The 20,085-nt window shown below is 36.6% G+C and overlaps 1 protein-coding gene across 4 annotated transcripts in view; it reads right to left on the reverse strand.

Moving 5' to 3' along the window:
* EPHA6 (EPH receptor A6) overlaps nt 1-20,085 on the reverse strand; it is a 519,909-nt gene that overhangs the window by 124,182 nt on the left and 375,642 nt on the right. For 2 of the 4 annotated variants that reach the window (XM_082778843.1, XM_082778841.1), the window contains exons 7-9: nt 14,083-14,130; nt 13,495-13,657; nt 2,338-2,446 (exon numbers count right to left, since the gene is read on the reverse strand). In XM_082778843.1, coding sequence (XP_082634969.1) covers nt 2,338-2,446; nt 13,495-13,657; nt 14,083-14,130 — 320 coding nt within the window. The remainder of the gene's footprint in view (nt 1-2,337; nt 2,447-13,494; nt 13,658-14,082; nt 14,131-20,085) is intronic. The other 2 variants (XM_082778842.1, XM_082778844.1) reach the window with 2 other exon arrangements.

Genomic DNA, 20,085 nt, shown 5'->3' on the forward strand with positions numbered 1-20,085 from the left:
TTTTGCTGCTATAGAGGTGACGATGAACATCTGAAGGGCAGAAACTTCTTAAGCTATCAAAATTAGCAGGAAGTTATTTTCACAGTTGCGTACCCTAATGGAGGGAAACGGTAACCATGGGATTCTCAGCTTCTGTGGAAATCTTTGGATTGTACACCAGTTGCTAGGACCACTAAGCATGCCAGTGACATTTTTAAGACCTGGACAACTGGTCTGTGGGGTCCCAGGTACTAAGAGGAACACTGAACTTACACTCTTACAGCTCTTACACTTGGAGTGTCTGCCCAGAGCAACATTTGAAGAAACAAGTCTTTATCCCCCACAAATCTCTGAAGTATCCAAAGCCCTAAAATTAAGACTATAGAAGCCAGTGAGAGCCAGCAATAGAGTCTTCCAGTCCCAGCTCTCCATTTTCTACTATTGCCAGCTAGAAAACAATTGGAAAGGAATAATTTCTCTAATGATAAGGATAAGGACCCTGAATTTTAATACTGCACTTCCTGGAATTTAGCCAAGACTCTGGTCTCGCTACCTACCCTGTGCCTCGAAGTCACTATCGCTTTCATTTTTCTATCTGCAATTGACAACCATGCTTCCTGCTTGCTCTTGGTGGATAATCACTCAGCAGAGTGCAGAGGCAGGTGCTTGTTTAACCTAGCCTCTCCACTATGAATAGACTCATCAGCGGCCCTGTAACTCGATAGCTCATCAAATTGCTAATTCTAAACAGCGAAGCAGAGCACATCTGTGGGATACCAATCCCATTTTTCATGCAGAAATTCACCTCCAGTCCTATAGTAAATTGAGTATTTATTCAAAATTTTCTTGCTCTTTCTTTTACAGAATACACTCTTATCACTGCATTTAAGCAGCACATCAAAATGAATTCATATCTTACATAATTGAAATAGTCCCATCGAATAAGATGTTAGAAAGCTACGAGAGTCACCAGTGTCCTTAACATTAAAAAACAGGAGAAATAAACCCAGATAGAAACCCATTTCCATTTCCATTTCCTTTTTTTTTTTTTTTTTTAAATTTTTTTTTCATTCCTGAGTTTACCGAATGTTTTCAGAGGAAAGAGTTCTAGTTAGGTTTCAGGAGTCACACTCAAGGATTCTGCAGAATCATCTTCTCTGAAAGTTTGTCTTTGTCTGAGTAACTCTTCTCTGAAATAGTCTATCATTTATAGTATTTGTAGTAATTGTATAAATAAGCTTCTAAGATTACTTGAGATCACAATATGTTCCGATGTGAACTGCTTCCATTAGCTTCAACTGAATGCTAGACTTAACCTGTTTTATTGTTTAGCAGAGAGCATTAATTCACATAATGGTAGCTACTGTAGTGCCATATTTGGCTACTGGGATACTGCAAATAAATGATCCAGCCTGCACTGGTAGGACTTTCTTTTCAAATTAAAGGTAATGTTATACCAACAAAATAGCAAATTAATTACAAGTCTGAAAGTGCAGCATTGTCAAGTGATATCAGCCTGGTCTGTAACGATTACTATCCCATTCAGAGAAGTAACTGTAACATCTTCCCTCTGTGTAAGCACAGACTCTAAACAACACCAGGAATGGTGCAGAAACTCATCCAAACTTCAGATTTTTTCTGTCCCAAAGCTGGGTAAGAAGGAAACTCCGTGGAGAACACTCCTTACATGGAGGCTCTTCCACCATTTGTATTATGCATCCGCAGGAGGGAGAGGCAAAAAGAGTAGAGATGGGCAAAAGCCCACACAGATCCTCCTACAGAACTTACTGAAGGAGATGAGCCCAACTACCTCTGCTTGGACTCATACCTCTACAGAGTACCAGGCTTTTTTGAACCATGGCAGAACTACGGTGCCACTGATGTCTCACAGAGATCTCGAGATGAGACATAATGTCTTCATCCTTTTAAATTTTGCTTTTTTTCCTGGTGGAAGCAGATGAAGTCCCAAAGACACATGGAAAACACTCGTATAAAAAGACATTTTACAATAAATACTGTTTTTTGTGTTCCTTTCTTTTCTTCGTCTTTGAATGCCAGAGCCTTGAGAGTGCAGTTGTATTGTATTTAAAAATGTTTGCTCTACAGACAAGAGGGCCAGAAACTTATTTTAAAAATATAAATTATTTCCTGATTTCACATAATTACTTAGCTGCCCAAGCCAGGCTTTTAAGAACTGTGAGTGTGAGCAGTGCTGAAGAAAGAGGACATTGACCCAGCTACATCTAACCCATATTTCAGCACTGACAATGTGGTTTAATTACTTAGCTATTCTTCTTAAATTCTTAGTGTTGGATGACACAGACCCTGAGTAAATAAGAACACTGTAGCATTAATTACCTTCCAGTGATCAGGAAGAACAAAGTGAGGATGACCAGGAGAGTGAATCCACCAACAGCAGCAGTAGCAATCACAAGAATCTGTCCCTGCTCCGCAGCCATATCAGAAGCTGAAAGAGAAGCACAAAGAAATGATGTTAAAACTCCAGTACTTGGATTCATGTGGAATGGGTGACAAAATTTCACTGATCAAATGTTGCAATTACTCTGTAGTAGTTTTCTTGGTGCTTAGACCAGACATCAGATGTGAATATGCCTGTGAAGTGAAAAACCTTAACCTGTGTCCCAATTATAAAGAGGCAGAAAAGATTTTTATATATATATTTTTTTTTTAAATGAGGAGCTGGCATTATCAGATAAGTTTTTCAATCGAAACTAACTTGCAATTTACCAAAGTTTGACTACAACAGGCTTTTGGACATAAAACTAGAACAAATTTATTGATTTTTTTGTAGCTTAACCTTGCATCTAATTCAAAACTTCTCCCCATCCAACTGTCCCAAGTGAAGTCAGCAGCAGTGCTATGCATGTAAGACATACTAAACTAGACTCAGTAGAACGTGAAGTACAAAAAGTGCACATAACACGTAGCCTCACACATTCTTATGTGTTTCTGTTATTTAGTTTTATCATCACAAATTTATATGATTTTATCTAGCTCTGGTGATTGGCATAGCTATTGAAAAAAAAAAAGATTTTCTTATGCCTCATGTTTTTCTTCTGCTTTTTGTAGAACATCTTCTGGTTTTTGTAGAACATTTAGCAGGTAAAAAAGATCATCTGAAACTATCTAGTATCCAGACGCTTGATCTTTTCACTATTTTTTCTTTATAATATTAAATATTTACACTGACAAAGTACCTACTTACAATTAGGCTGGTCCTCATTGTGCAAATACTACTGAATAGAAAAAGAATGGTATCTCCTGTTTTATGACTTCAAAGTTTTACTTCTGAAAGTAAACTCAGTTACACTTGAATATTTTTACCATATGATATTTACCTAATTCTGATTTTCTTTTTCTATGAGAAACATAAGATTGTCCTGAAAGAAAAATAAATAATTCTATTCAGTTACCTTGGACAACAGCAGTAAATGCAGAAAAGAAGTTTTAGATTTATCAAGAAAGAAACTTTGGCTTTGTAATCTTGTAAATAAAATCTTCAGCTTTCTTTATGCATCAGATGATTAAAGTGTAGGGAAATCACCTAGGCTGCTGGAAAGAGAAAGCTCAGCAGGCTATATTCTCTCACTTTGCAGTTGATGAAGCCCTATACAATGTACACATAACTCCCCAAAGCATCATAAAAAATTGTTTTCAAGAAAAACATTTGGCTTCTAAATAATATTTGTGAGTGGCTTAGAAATTAGCTTTGTAAACTGGCTTTGTAATAGTAGTAAAGCGAATAAAAGCAATAGTAATTTATGTCCAATTTTCAGCAAAAACAACTTGTTAAATTTCTGCCATTTGGTTTCTGTCCATATAATTTAATGGAGATGTGCACTGGCAGTAAATTACAAGGCATTCAGTATCTGTGATCATAAACTCTCCTCAGACAAGTTAAATACATGAATCTTCCAATAAATGATGTATCAAAACCCTTTATCAAATACTTACTAAATAACTAATCTCCAAAACAGTACCTAGTGATACCACGGGAAGGGACTGTAGCTCTGAATTATCTTACGTTCCACAGAGTCAGGTTTAGATGAAAAAATACAATATAAAACATGGTGCCACACGAGTAACAATGCAAAAAGTAACAGGCTCTTCAATTCAAATGTTGAATACTATTTCTAACTAGCAAGGGTTGTGCTAAATGTTACAAAGACAGCCAGGGATGATTTGAAGTTGCAAAGGGTAGGGGAAGTTTTAAATGAGTGTATCTTGTCCATCTGTGCAATGGAAGTGAGAGAATGAAATACAGTTTTATTTTATTTTATTTTATTTTATTTTATTTTATTTTATTTTATTTTATTTTATTTTATTTTATTTTATTTTATTTTAACTTTTTAATAGGAAAAATAAGTGTGCAAAAATATTTAGTTCAGTAAAACAAATGTGAACCAGAGGCTCTGATAAATTAGCTGGAATTTTGTTCAACAGGCTTTCATTATCAAGGAGAACACCCAGGGTTTGAGAATTAAGGTTCAGAGTGCAAATGTAGCAACTGATCCTATAGTCCGAAGAAACCTTTTGCTAGCTACTGAGATGAAAAAAGTCAGTGTCCTGGATCACTCATGCTGAATGGAGTTGCTTGGAGTTTTAGCTAAAGCAGACTGCAATACTTCAGTTTAATAACACACATATTTTTTACCAGGAACCACAGTCAAGTTCTTAAAGGGGGAGAAATTCCCCACTGACTTAGTTCTTTCCATGTCTAACCAATACAATTTTTAGCTGAGACTGTACATTCTTAAATAGCGATCATTCTGTTTCTAGCATTTGTATTTTACTCTGTTGGCAGAGATGCCAGAGTCCAATATATTAGGATTTTTTTTCAAGTAGCCAAATCATTATAAAGGGCCTTTCAAGCCTGAAACTTCCTGATGACCTTAATTTACTTGTCAGATAAAAATGTCAAATGACAGACAAGTATAATTGGAAAATGTGGATTTGTTAAAAACTGACAGAGAGGCAGTTAAGGCAAAATGATGGAAATACTTATTTTTGCTTGAAGTGATCCTTCTAGAAATCGATAAAGGCACAGTGCAGTGAACAACACATATATAAACACGAAGGCATTTGTACACTCATACAGCGAGTCCTTGCACACAGGCTCCACAAAGTACTGTCTGGACAGGGAGAAGGTGGTAATAAAGGAAACTTGATAATTACAATTTTTACAGCATTTTGACATTCCAAATTAAATTCAGCATGTCCCTTGACTTTTCTGTTCTTTTCTTCCCAATTTCTCTCTTAATTAAGGTAATGTTCAAGTTGTAAATAGTAAGTGCTTTAATAAGAGATTGCTTTTATTATGCATGTCCTTGATTCTTTTTTGTCATTTCCTCCTTTTTTCCTTAATTTTTCCCATCAGCTAGGCATGTTTGTATATGCCCCTGTGTTTCTCCTCAAGAGTGTTCTTAACTATGCAAGATAGAAAAATAAAAAACAATTATGACTGCAAAGCCCAGCAAGTTGCTGCAACATTATTTTATCTTTTTGTGTGTATGTATTACAGTGCTGCATTTAACCACGCAATCACACAGCAATTTTCCCAGAATTTTATTCTAGACAACAGGGCCACTAATCGTGTAGCTAAAATCACTGTTTTGTTTCCTTTACGCTGCCTAGCACCTGCTGACTGCACAAGGATGCTTAGTAGTTCTGTGATTATAAGGATGAATGTGAGTTTATGATTTATAGGGCCATACTCCATTTGACAGTTATAGCTGATAGGCAAGGGGGTGGGGAAGTGCTGGTGGAACAGGAATGTGTAAACCACTAGCAGATCCAATGGGAAAACTATTGCCAACTTACTGCCCTTGTCCATATTCCCTTGTCCCTGTTCCTGTTTCTGACATTACATCTCTCCCTGCGCTTTCAGAGAGGACAAGCATGCTGCAGAAGAAGTGCTCTCTCTCCTCATTAGACTCCCTGTGGTGGTGTGAGTGGGGAGGTCAGTTCTGTCCACCTACAGCAGTTCACACAGGTTTGTGCACTGGAGAGAAAGAGGATAGGGTTTGCTACAATTCCCTTCTTGGTGCTCCAAGACACAAAAGGTGGATTTATCACCCAGGCTTCTGCTTCAGAGTCATCTCATGAGGGAGCTTAGTACCTGCATACCTGAGTGACTGTTAGGTCTGGTAGTACATTTCATTCTTTCTGGCCATTTGCTCTATAAGTACATTTTGACAAAAACATACTTTTAAAAATGAATGGCATAATGCAAAGATAAGGGAGGATTTATGAGTTATCCTTGCAGATGATTAGATACTCCACTAAAATATTTGGGTGTCAGAGTTTTTCAGCATGGTGTATCCACCACTGATATGACTAGCCAAAGCGGTGAATGGGTTCTACAGCTACAACATGTATCACACATCCATGTACCCAGAACCATATTATCCAGAGAAACTGTTCACTCACATTACTCTTCATGCTTAACTCAGATGTGGGTTATATGCTTAAAATGATGTTTAAGAGTTTCTAATTGCATCATTCCAGCTTTCTTGCTCAACAACAAGGCCAGCTTCCTTGCTCACCACCATGTCCAGAAATCCCTTCTACATCCAACCTGGAATCAGGTCAGTTCCCATCAGCTACTTTTTACATTCAAGGCCTGTCAAAGTTGCAGCTCCCCTCTGGGTTCTTCACCCAAATGTGTGGAGGAGGACCCACATTTCAGCTTCTCTCTGGGCTGATGGGAAATATCTGAGGCTTCTTTGCTTCCTTAATGGGTAGACTGTGAGAAATTGTGCAGAAATTTATTCACAGTGCAAGAGGATAGTATTAAGTAGTATTATATAGTAATATAGTAGTAAATTTATTCACAGTGCGAGACGGAGAATATCCTCCAGCTCTATTCTCTGTTCTTTGAGCAAATTTCTTCAAAGTCTTTTAAAAGGTTGTGTATTTGGTCTAAAAGGCCTGGAAGCCCTAATGACAGCTCTCTTCTGTCTCTTAGTTACGTGCTTTAGTTATTTCAATTTAACATCTATCAGGCAGCGGACCTTCCAGCAGAGTGAAAGATAAAAAAGTGACAGAAGGACAGCTAGATAGATAATAGTAAGTAGCTGTGAGATAGATAAGTGTGGATGGTGAGAACTGGAGCTCTAACAGACAGTAACTGACTGTCAGATGGATTTACAACACATTGTAAACAACAGTGCTTAAGAACAAAAGGAAAGAAAAACACAAAGCCTAGTTAGGGTAATCTTTACATTTCCAGAAGTGCTGCAGTTCAAGTGCTCCAGTGAGATGATGGTCTCCAATCTAAGGCAGGATGTGGGAAAAGGAGCAGGTAATGGAAAGGCAATCTTAAAAAGGACTGTTATTAACATAAAAATGTAATGCTTCTTTCTATGTATTGGCCTGAAAAGCCTTTTTCCAAGCGTCACTAACATTAGCTTCCTGACCAGTGATGAATGGAAAGCCTGTGCAAGAAGCTTGAGGTATGAGCAAGAATGTTGCTCTTGTTCAGGAAATGCAGACAAAAGTAAAATCTCTATGGCTTCTGGGCACATACAATAGGGAATCTAGATAGGGCAAGGTCATATCTGAAGAACAAATGGCTGGAAATACGAAACATAGTAAGGAAATATTTCAAGATTAAAATGAGACACTCTGAGGTATCCAGTGCTGACTACTACTGAATGAACAGTAGGACTAGGCAGACATGAGGACAGATCCAGCAAAACAGTTACTAAATAGGATGCAGTCTCATTTGCTTGGTGGTTTCATCCAGAAATTGAATTTACTATTGTCAAAACATCAAACATTCTAACAAGAAAATCTCCGTTTTGCACTGGCAACCAGATATATTTCTAAAAATCCTATGGACAGCTTCTCTGCCATGGCATGAATGTGCTTGAAACAATATTGGGCTCTTTTAGAACCAGTTATTCAGGACTGCCCTCTGCAATTCCAGAAAGAATGGAGCTCAGGGTCCAGATCACATATGGCTGCAAATGCAAAATATCATGGTTTCAGGCTGATAAGGTAAAAAATATTGTGGGTTTGAGGAGGAAGAATGCAAGGATTCGGCAGATCTGGCAATAAAAGAAAATCACCACCCGTGCCTATGATAAAGCAATTAAAGTTATTATTTCATCAAGATCAGGGTTCCAGACCAATTAATTTTTCACAGTCCTCAAATGACTAAAACACATAACTAGGTATTCTGTAAGTATTTTTCTTTCTCTCTTTTTTTTTTTTTTTTTTACTGTTAATATAATTTATTTGAACCATGTGAAAATCTACATTGCTTTTGGATTAAAACTCATCATGTGTTTATATTTGTCACTGTCTGTTCAGCTCAAGTAGTAGCCCACACTGCGAACACACTAGTCTGCCTGTTGGGTCCCTTCTGAAACAAGCCAATTAGTTCCCTTTCAGATAAAAATTTCTTTCCTGATGATGGGAAGCCTGGTGTGGAAAACACCCTTGGATTTAGAACAACCCCTGCAAAAGAGAGCCACAGCATGCAAGCACTGCACTGCCTAACAAAAGTAAATCATTCAATTTTTTACAAATTCCTGTAGGCACAAGAGCCACTGGGGTGATATAGTAAAGAGCATTCCTCCAGAAAAACAAACAAGAATGCTTTGAATCATTAAATTTTCAAAAAAATATCCACCTCAAAATATTCTGTAAAGCCAGCAAGAAAGAAAAGAGAGAAAGAGAGAAAACAGTGAGGGATTAAAAGATGTTTATGCTGGGACAAATGATCTTTTATTGTTGGACTACGTGTTTTTTTCTATTCTAGAAAGGACTGGAGTCTTTTTGCGGTGACTTAAATAGTTGGTACTCCTGATACATAAAAGAAGGAACTATGACTGAGGTTATGCTTCAATTTATAGCCACAACAGTGGTACACGTGTGTGTGCTGGAGTATATAAAACCCCGTCAACTTCACTAGAAATATTTTACCTGTGAGGTTCTCAAACAGGGAGACTGCATAAAATGGCAGTAAGGAAGAGGGTCAAAGGCAGTAGTTACTATGCTTTTCAAAGGTATTATGTAGAAATTTCCCAGCTTCTCTTAGCTTTAATAGTGGAAAACACCCCTGACAACATCCATTCATCCATCCCTGGTTCCTTGAAGAGAGAATTTTTCTGATTTTCTAAATAATGACATTTCCCTTCGCGAATAAAGTACAAATTTTATTCTTTTAGCTGACTCTGCAGTGGGAAGAAGAGCTCTCTGGCAGCAAACTCCCTAGGCAATAGTTGCCTCAGTCTGCTGGTCAGGAAGTCAGGGTGCTGCACAAAAAAATCCCAGACAAGCATTGCATGATTAACTGTTTTTTCATGAATCCTACACAGTTAATCTTCTTTCTGCTTCATGCACCACCATTAATAATTACACCAAAATTTCTTGGTGTTCCTAGTAATGATGTATCTTATTTTAAATTGTATAACAGCAGCAGCACAGGTAGTGTTTCAACGAGTAAACTGGAAAAGGCATGACAGCACTGTCCTGCAAAGGACAATACATTTTAGGATGTTGATAGATCTGTCACGACTGAAGAGTGAATATCTGTTCCATTACTGTCTTTAGAATCTGTCTATCACTTTAAAGAAAAATACTAATTATGGACTGCTCATTGCACCACTATTTATCAGCAAGTTGTGTCAATATTCAAGTAGAATAAATAGAATATTTTTGGTTGTTCTCCTGCAACTGGTCCCAAATTTTTTCTCTAGAGGCTAATATTATAACATGTACAAACATATGACTTGAAGTGTTTCCTGTAATTTTTATGAGGTTGTTGGTGGATAAATTTTATTTGGATAACACAGACTTTTTAAACACTTTATTTTTCCTACCATTCTGATGAAAACTTTATGTAAAATCAGTATAGCTCACCTCAAATTAATTAAAAACTGGCTAACTGAAAGACCACAAAAATTAATTGCAAATGTGGAATGTTCACCAAGTAGCTTGTTTCTAATGGGTAGAGATTGAGGAAGCTGTAACAGTCTACCTTGGTCTAAATTATTTGGTATCTTTCAGAATAATTTAGAAGAAAATGTATTACAAAATTAAAAAAAAAAATCAGCTGCAATGAATACTGCCAGAGCTGTAATTAACAAAAACAGATTGCTACAGTTTAACTTGGACTGCTTGGTAAGATAGGTGCACACCAGTAAGGGTCACATATCATTTACGTGCACTTATATGAATATGCAATACAAGTTTAAACCCTCCTCAACCCTTGCATCTAAATGAAGGCCAGTATCTTGGAATACAGCAGCACTCACAAAATTGTTGCAATGTGCTAGTTATTCAATTGTGTAAGGCAATGCTCTAGTTGAGACTGCAAGTACTTGGATCTATAAATAAAAGAAAACTAAACTATAAGGAGGTAAGTGGTGTTATGACTGTTTATGGCATCATAAACAGGTTTACTTTTCCAGTTCAATTCAGTATCAGGTTCAGCTCTGACGTTATACTTCACCAAGAATGCTAAAATTCTGGAGAGCTACAAAATTGATTCAATGGTTGGATGAACTGCCTTTTAGAGGGAGAGAGCATTTTTCTCACTTAAGGGAAAGATGAGAGTATTCTTAAAAAGAGCCTACACACATTTAGAAGAGGAAGACATTCCTGACAGTATCTGCCTTTTTAATTTGTCAGAGAAGGGTCAAAAGATACAAGCTAAAAAAACAAAGTCAAGCCATAAACAAGTTGCAAATTTTTAATAACAAGGGCTAAGCACTGGAACTACCTCCCTATAAATATGGTGAGCTTCCCATTGCTGGAGATGGTATATTTTAATCTATTGTCATAAACTGTCTGAAAAAGCTACTGAGTTACACAGGTTTGGTTGGTGTTATAAAAGGGGTTCAAATGAATAACCATAATAATCTGATGTTGCATTAAAGATTAAAATAGGACTACTTTCAAAATACTGCTTTGAGGTAGAACAATATTTGGAGAGCAATGGTTATCATTTGACTGATCACTGCTTCCATTTGAAATAAGAAATAGTTACTACCAGGCACTCCCTTTGTTTTCTTTTTTCCTTTGAAATCTAAAGCAGTACTGTAGAAATACTTAAATAAGACCACAGCTGTAACAAACCTTTGAACTACCATTTCAATTAAACTGCAGTTTTTACCTAGCTCCAGGTACCATTTCAAACTGAGCTGCAGAATTTTTCTCTACCCTCATCTCAGCTAATCCTTAACAAAGCCTACATTTCCTCTCCATCACACAATTATCTCATTTTGTAACAAATTAAATACTTTAAGGCAGGCACAAGACTAACCAATACATGTTGGTAAATAACAAATATATAATGTGTATTTATGTTTTACTATCAAGATTCACACTGAATGCTTTGTAGTAATTGAGGCATTAAATGTTGAGTGTTGAAACCTGAAATCTGTTTTCTCAAGATATCCCTGTTTCTGAAGGAAACTTGTGTTCCCACGCAGTGAGAAGACAGACATTTAGAAACATACATGCTATAAATTATTATAAGCCACTGAACTTTCAAACAAAGCATCAATTATGATATCATTACATATTGCAAAATCCAATGCTTCTCTGAAATGCATTCTAAATTTGAAAAAAATAAATTACACATGAAGCAAATAACCTGTTTTTTTTTTTTTTTTTTTTTTTTTTTTTTTTCCCCACTGAATTATTTAATGGATCATATTTTTGTTGCTGAGGTAATTCACTACCCAGTGAAAGAAAGTTATACTTACCTGTTTCAGAGTGAAACTCAGAATAGCATCACTTTAACCTATGACCTGTTCTTCTACCTTAAAATGGAGGACTGAACCAGACAGCCCTACTAGTCATCCTCTGCCTCCACTGAGTCTGGAGAAAAACTCAGGCTTCTGAGTCACTGTTTATGCTTTTCACAGTACCATCCTTAGTTCTTTGTCTCATGGTGTTGGAGCTAGAGGAGCTCCAATATACACAATCCCCAGGCACTATGGAATTATGGATGTCTACAGAGATTTGAACTGCTTCAGACCTCAGACACTTGTAATGACATCTTATGGAAGGGTCATTTACAATGCCACCACTGGCTCAGTCATCTGGATCCAAGTCTACACTATTAATGGATTACAAGCATGTTTGAAACCAACTAAAGTTCCACAGCATTGCTTATAGTAGCAGTGGTCAGCTTAAAATTTTTTTTGTCTTTGATACTGTGCTCAGTTAATTGCCAATTATGGATTCAATTACTTGTTCAGATCCATATATAAATTTATTTTTAAACTGGATTAACACTGTACTCTACCTCACCATTCAACCCAACCAAGCAGTTGCATTAGTGCAAATGAGAAAAAGATGTGGGTTTTGGAAGGCAGAGACTCTCACTCCCAGGAGATATTTCTATCAGAAGAGCTGATGCAAGAAATGTCACAGGCACCACAGTCTTCCTGATTTGGATGGCTAAGTCACATTTCTACATATATGACATAGGCTCATAGAGGTTTAAATACCATTTACTTTTGACAACATTTATGACCCACTGTGCCTAAAGGCTAGTATTTATCGTACCAGTAGATGCAGACAAGAACTACTAGAATTCTGGAAAGCACCCAAGTGCTTAATGTCTATTCAAACCAATTGGCTTAAGTACCTAAGAAAATTTCAAAAGTCCAATTAGGTATTAAGTACTTGAAAATCTGTCCCTAAAACATTTTTGAAATAGAAGTTAAGAAGCAATGAAAATGGAACACAAACCCATGGGTGCTCTTGAAAACACTTGTATAGTTTTCAGTTTCTACTTTAGCTTAAGTAACTTGAATTCTAAAACACTAATGAAAAACATAGTATACATAATTGGTAAATTAAAGTAATTTCATTAATGAGTGTTTTAGTGCTATATCTACTACACTCATTTTATTTCAAATGCTGGTAAATAACTCGTTCATGGTTTCTTTGAAAATGCAGGGTAATATATAAGATCAATATACATGTAAAATTTTTCAGAGCATGAGTCAGGTCTTTTTGCATGTGCTTCACGAATATGTAGGGTTTTTTTCTTCTCATTGGCAAATTTAGTAGACTTACTTGTTGAAATACATATAAAAGTTTTAATTTTTTTAATCATAGATTCTGGGACTTAAAACTATAGAGAAAAGACTCCACCTCTATGTTGTAAGAGCTTGCATGAAGCTGCTGGACTTACATAACATGTAAGACTTACTCAGAATAATTCCAGATGTTAAAAGGAAGGCCATCTTTAAGTGAAAGGATATGGGACAAACCAGGAAATCTTGCAGAAGGAAACACTCCTTCACCTGCAACAGTGGTCTCAAATTTCTACATGTTGCTCAAAAAAATAAATGAATCCAGAAGTGTGAGGCTGAGGCTTACTTACTTTTTTATCATACAGCAGTGGTCACTCTGTGATAAGCATATCATATGGATTCAGACATTCAAACTTCAATGTCTGACTGCTATAGAATTAAATGCTACTTCTATTGTATTTGATTTCTTTTTCCCTTCAGTAAAACTTACTTTCATCTCCAGTTTCAAATTCAAACTTCTGGCTATAGCCGCTGTATCCTGCTGCCGTCCTGACTCTGATATGAAATATATACTTGGTGGCTGGCTTGAGACCTGTGATGATAACACTTGGAGCCTTGGACCTTGTGGAGGAATAGCTGAGCTGCTCATGCTCCTGAGGGACAAAAGAGGGGAGAAATGATATCAAGTTGAGTTGTACAAATTTTGCAAAAATTATATAGCAAAACTGAAGCTCCACATTCTTCTCATGAATGTAAAATGTTTTTATAAAAGGAGGTGCAGATATGGATTTCAGTACTTTGATTTTGTGCTATAATCACAATGTATGATATGGCCTTGACTTAGATTTCATTTTTTTTTTTTGTCCTTAGTCTTGCATATAAACATATCACATCTTTGTGACTTAGGTTAGTAATTATACTGTAGTCAAAACAATATGGAATTAGTACAAGACTACATTCACAGAAAATGACAGCTAAAATGGCAGCTGTTTTTGCACAATGGACAAACTAGGAGGTCAGTAAGTACTAGTAAGCTGTAAAGTAAAGATGTGGGAGTATTCAAATACCCGCTACTCACTTCTACCCGCAGGTAGTGCCAAAATGCCGGCGCTATCCGTGGGTAGACCTGTGGGTAAAAGAAAATAAAAATTAACTTTTTCTTTAAAGTCTGTAAACTTCTAGCATGGTTCAACTGCTTCACTGCTGTTGAACTTTATTTCTTTTTCCAGGTAGCTGTAATGTAGCCATACATGAAATTCCCTTTCACATTCTGTAAAAGAGACAATTTCTGTGAAATTCCCCTGTTAATCTCCTAGGAGTTGATCTTAGGGATCTGCTGAGAATTCCTGACCCTTACAGAGATCACTGGGAATTACTATTGCAGAAAAGCTGCTGTAGTATGGAGATCAGCCACATTGATTGCTGCACAAAGTGCAGCTTTGCTAGGCACATCATTGACTATACTTTACATGAGGGAATAATTTAAGAGAGAGTGTATTTCCTGTCATTAGTTACCATCACTCAATAAATCAGTAATCTGTAATATTTTATATAGTGCCTTAAGGCTTACTTTTCTGTATTACAGCAGTTGTCCCCAAACCGACACATGAGCTTCATAACCCAACTGTGGTACCCATTGGGCACCATATACATTTATTGTCTCATGCAGTATTACTGCATGAGACAATATGTTGTATCTGTTATTCAAAGGATGTTTCCAGCCTATTAAGAGGGAAGCAATCCAGTTCACAGAAGAGATACAGCCAGCAGAAGAATAGGTTTCAATTAAATTCTGTTGAACTCTTAACCTCTTCTGAGCAACACACATGTATTTTTTATATAAGACAAACAGTGAACACATCAAGTCAACTTCAGTTGAGGTCACATTAGCATAGGGCAGGAGGTATATCAGTATTCCCCCAGTAGGCATACAAAGAGATGGTTAAGAAAAATAAATCAGAAAACAAACACATAAAACCAACTTAATCATTCTGTTAAGAGAAGGAAATAAAGGTACACAATGATGACCAATATCTAAAATAATAGTATTTAATGCTCAGTTCAAACAGTGGAAATAATTTGAGAAACTGGAGTAAGAGGAAGCATTTATTTTTTCCACTGTCTATGAACAGATTTTGAAACATCAAGAAATACATATTTAAATTAGAATAGTAGGACACTGTCCACGTATTCTTATGAATGGAGACTGCAATTAACACACGATCTAATAACTGTTCTAAATATCAGATTTCTCCTATTACCTGAAATGTTATAACTTTGCTTTGAGAGGGTCAGTGGATTTTAAGCATTCATTTTCTGAGAAATTTCAGAAAAAAATCAATTTTCTTCTGCCAGAAAATCAAGCTATTAAGGTGAGGAATATACATATGTATATATATATATATATATATATATTGAGATTAAGCTTGCTTCAATTTGAAAATAGAATGTATGTGAGAAAAAAAGGTATAATAGGTTAATACTTAGATTTGCAAGAAAATAGAGAACACTTACACAGAGTAGTTCCCATGTTTCTTTATAGAAATTTCACAAATAGTCAGTGTATTATGAAGAGTTAATTTCTATTCTATACCCTTGTTATATGTGCAACTTCCAGGGACTTTTGTGTGTAGAGGGCTAATATACCTTAACAAGTAACTTGGCCAGGTTATGCAGGCTTGAAGAGCACAAGACTTGAATTCACTTAGTACTGAAGCTGCTAAGTGTGTATATTTCTACCCAAAGAGACTAAGTTTTTTAACAAAATCATAGAATCATTAAGGTTGGAAAAGACCTCCAAAATCATCTGGTCCAACCATCACCCTACTACCCATGTCACCCAATAAACCATGTCCCTAAGCACCATGTCCAATCTTTTCTTAAACACCCCGAGGGACGATGATGCCACGACCTCCCTGGGCAACCCATTACAATGCCTAACTACTCTTTCTGAGAAGAAGTTTCTCCTAATTTATAACCTAAACCTCCTCTGGCTCAGCTTGAGGCCATTCCTTCTAGTCATATCACTAGTTATCTGCGAGAAGAGGCCAACCCCCAGCTCCCCACGACTTCCTTTCAGGTAGCTGTAGAGAGCAATAAGGTCTCCCCTAAGCCTCCTCTTCTCCAGAGTAAACATCCCCAGTTCCCTCAGCCGCTCCTCTCAGGACTTGTGGTCCAGGCCCTTCACCAGCTTCGTAGCCTTTCTCTGGGCCTGCTCCAGGGCCTCGATGCCATTTGTGTAGTAAGGGGCCCAAAGCTGAACACAGTACTCAAGGTGCTGCGTCACCAGAGCAGAGTACAGGTAGATGATCACCACCTTGCTCCTGCTGGCTGCACTATTCCTGATACAGGCCGGGATGTCATTGGCCTTCTGGAGCAACTGGACACACTACCAGCTCATGTTCAGGTGAGCATCAACGAGCACCCCCAGATCCTTTTCCTCTGCACAGCTTTCTATCCAAGAATTAGGGGGAAAAAATGAATGAAACTGAAACAGAACAAAACAAAACAAAATAATAAAAAACTCACAAGAAATTTTGCACTATCCTAAGGCCACACTAAATTGTGTGACTGAAAAAGAAATAGGTATATCCTTGTTTGTGATCCTACCTGTTAAATAACACAGTATCATTCCAAGAGACGATTTTTACATTTCAGTCCAGGAAAAGACATGACAGGAAAGACTCTGGATATGCTTATTAATGGTTATGTAAATAGCACATGCTTGTTCTGTACAGATATTATTATTCTTCCGTTCAAAGATTTAGCAAGTACTATGGGCTCCATCCGTCATCATCCAGACATAGCCGAGCAGAGGCTTTATACTCTGGGACTCTCTGGAAATTTGTATTTAGGCTCCACAGCCTGTGAGGTAAGGAGGAAATCATCAACTAAGGGATTTCACTGTACAATCTAGTAGTTGAAAACCATTTCCTTTCCCCAGACCACCTTGCTGCTTGAAATAAAGTACAGAGCATTTAATACTTTACTCTTTCATGACTTGCTGGAATGCAGAAATGAAGTTTCAGTACATTTGGATGGAATTGGAAAAAGAATAGGTTCTTTCAGAGGGGGATGAAAATGGAAATGTCAAAAATAGTGGAGACTCCCCAAGATCTGCTGCTCAGATTTACTCTTGCAGAAGGTCAGTGTCAGCAACAAACTTCTGAAGAAAACAATCTGTTCTATATCTGCTATGTTATATCTGTTATTACAGGCTAGCCACAGCACGTGTAGAACACAGCACTTGGAATATAGCTGCTTCCTAGCCAGGAATGTGGAACAGACAGTTATCAAGTATAATTTATTATTTTTAGTTGGTCAAAGACGATGAGTGTGACAAGGCCTGTGATGGTAACATTTAATCAAGACAGTTGATTGACAGAAAACTGTATCCCTAAAAAAGAAGTTTGTTTTTTTCTTTTCATTTTAGATAGACCTGAAAGATGAATTTCCAGTCAATAAAGACAGCAATAACTATCATGAAGTTTATGCTGTTTCCTCACTGATTCACAGAAGACTGACAAAGAGGTGCAAATGGAGTGGACTAGAAGAATAATTCTAGAACAGTTTTAAAAAATAAAATGTAGAGCTTCCTTTGTATCAAAGAGGTCTGAAAACAGTGAGAACAAGACCACACAGAAGTTTAAAAAAACGGTGTTTCATGGTATTGTTTTAATTCTTTATGTTGATAACTTCATGTGTCAGAAATGTAAATGCTATTATTTTCCAAAATTTACTTACACTTACAGTGTTTCAAAGTCTCAGGCATAGCCAACAATACATCCGATAATTAAGGAACATTTTTTCCTCTCTTGCTAATGATGGCTCAAGGGAAAGGAAAATAAAAATGTTTCTGATAATTGAAATAGAAATATATCAATGTGTGTTTGATATTGGAAGACATTGCTTTGTCTGCAAATTAACAGAAAATGAGTATTAGCTTCTGGGTTGTTGTAGCATATATATAAAACATTACAACCAGCTTATTAAAAACCCATTGGATCCTGAAAATTGTGTAGAAAACATTTAAAGTCACTTTTTCTTGTAAATCAGGAAACTTCCAAATTACAGCAATTGTGCCATTTTGTTACCCTTAGCATACAGAAACAGTGAAGAAACACTAGCAGATACTTACCTTCAGACCCTGCAGGTTAAAATAATCCAAATATGTTTTTCAGGTATTGGAACCTAATTTGTAAACATTATGTCTAGATTGATGCAATTGCAATTTTTAGGGTGATGACAGCTGAAAGACATTTTAATGACTGACCACTCTTTCTATTTCTTTCATAATGTGGCAAGAAGCTATTACATGTTTTTAGGCAGCCACAATATGGTATTGTAGATGGAGATGTTTGTAGCTCACATTTCATCATATTCTGTCATTCAGTGCTTTGTGCCATAAGAAAAAAATATGATAAATTATCTGTCAAGATAAACAACTTTTATAAAAATCACACTCTGACAAAACAAAAGAAATGGGGAAAGGTTTCACAGCGACATGCATTAGCTTTCAATTACTTTCACATTGTGATTTTGGCAAAGAAATTTCTTTATTTGTCTCAACCATTTTCTTCAAAAAACAGGCTAACTTTTTAGAAAGCTGCAACTATTACTGAGAGATGAAACTTGACAAGAGCTCCAACAGGATAGTTTTTAACAAAATATTCACAAAGAGAAAAGATTTTTGGTATGTGCTTCAGGAAATCAACACTGGCAAGTGATCAAATACTATATACCACATCCCAGTTCTCTTTCTTTTTCTAATTTTTTTTTTTTTTTTTTTTTTTGGGGGGGGGGAATTTATTGTATCCTTCTCTTCTTAATTACAGCATCAGAAAGAACATTTTCTCTGCAAAAAAGCTAGATGTTAAACCTCAAATTAAACTTAGGTTGTAAATTTGACAGGATTTATAGACTGGCAGCAACAAAGCTGTTAGTTCATGAAAAAGAACTCTGTTTAGATGTTGTGAGTACTAAATCATGCTTCATAATGAGATGTGGAAAACGGAGTACTAAGAACAAAATTTACTACTGAGAGAAGTATATTCATGGTACTCAATTGACCAGCAGTCATTTATGCCAATGACAAAGTTGTCTGTCTTTGAATGAAAGGAGGCTGTGGCCTTCTTCCAAAATAAAATTTAGAGAAGGACAGACATAACAACCCCATGTGTATTTGGAACTAGCCAAATGACCTTACAGTTTAAGGCACTGCTGACAGTATATTGGATATTATTCAATTTTCTGTAGAGGAGAAAAGTGGATGAATTTATTAACTACTAGATGTTCTGACCAAGACACAGATTATTATTTTGCATCAGTCACATACTGTTGGAGTACAAAGAAATATTATGCAATGTCTATAAAAACACAACTGTGACAGTAACTGCAGTACCTCCCACATTTTGTTGTGGAGGGATACACACACACACATCCTTCCTTCAACGTAGTGACCAGCAGTAGGAAGTTTGAGATTACTAAAGAATATTTTCCTTACTTGAAAAGGTGATGAAGTGCTCCATTAACATAACATGACCACTACAAATACAAGTTTAAGAGTTTTGCTTCTTAAAGAAAACACTAGAAAGCAGACATGGTGTACATGTAGTTGAGCAAAATTTGCATTCACAGAATCACAGAATTGTAGGGGTTGGAATGGACCTAAAGAGATCATCAGGTCCAACTGCCCTGCCAAAGCAGGTTCTCTAGAGCAGGTTGCCCAGCTAGGCATCCAGACAGGGAATTCATGACATACATATACTATTTTTTGTTCTATTTCATTTTGTTCTACTGAAATCATGGAATGTAATTGACTGTATTTTCCAGTCCTTTTGGAAAATTCCAGTTTCCATCGATCTCTGCTAATAATACTATCTAATACAGTATTAGGTAATCCTATCTGCAGTTTGTAACAGATGTACAGCTGTACTCGTGGAGACAGAAGTTACCAAGGATCAAGAATGACTTCACCACTACTCTCTTCTCGTGACAATGACAAGATTTGTAGCCTACCTTGGAAGCCAGAGCCTTCCACAGAGAGAAGTTTGGGAGTAAACAGGAAGCTTTGACTCCCAAG

The sequence above is a fragment of the Aythya marila genome (assembly GCF_965140915.1).
Source record: "Aythya marila genome assembly, chromosome: 1".
NCBI classification, from domain to species: Eukaryota; Metazoa; Chordata; class Aves; order Anseriformes; family Anatidae; genus Aythya; species Aythya marila.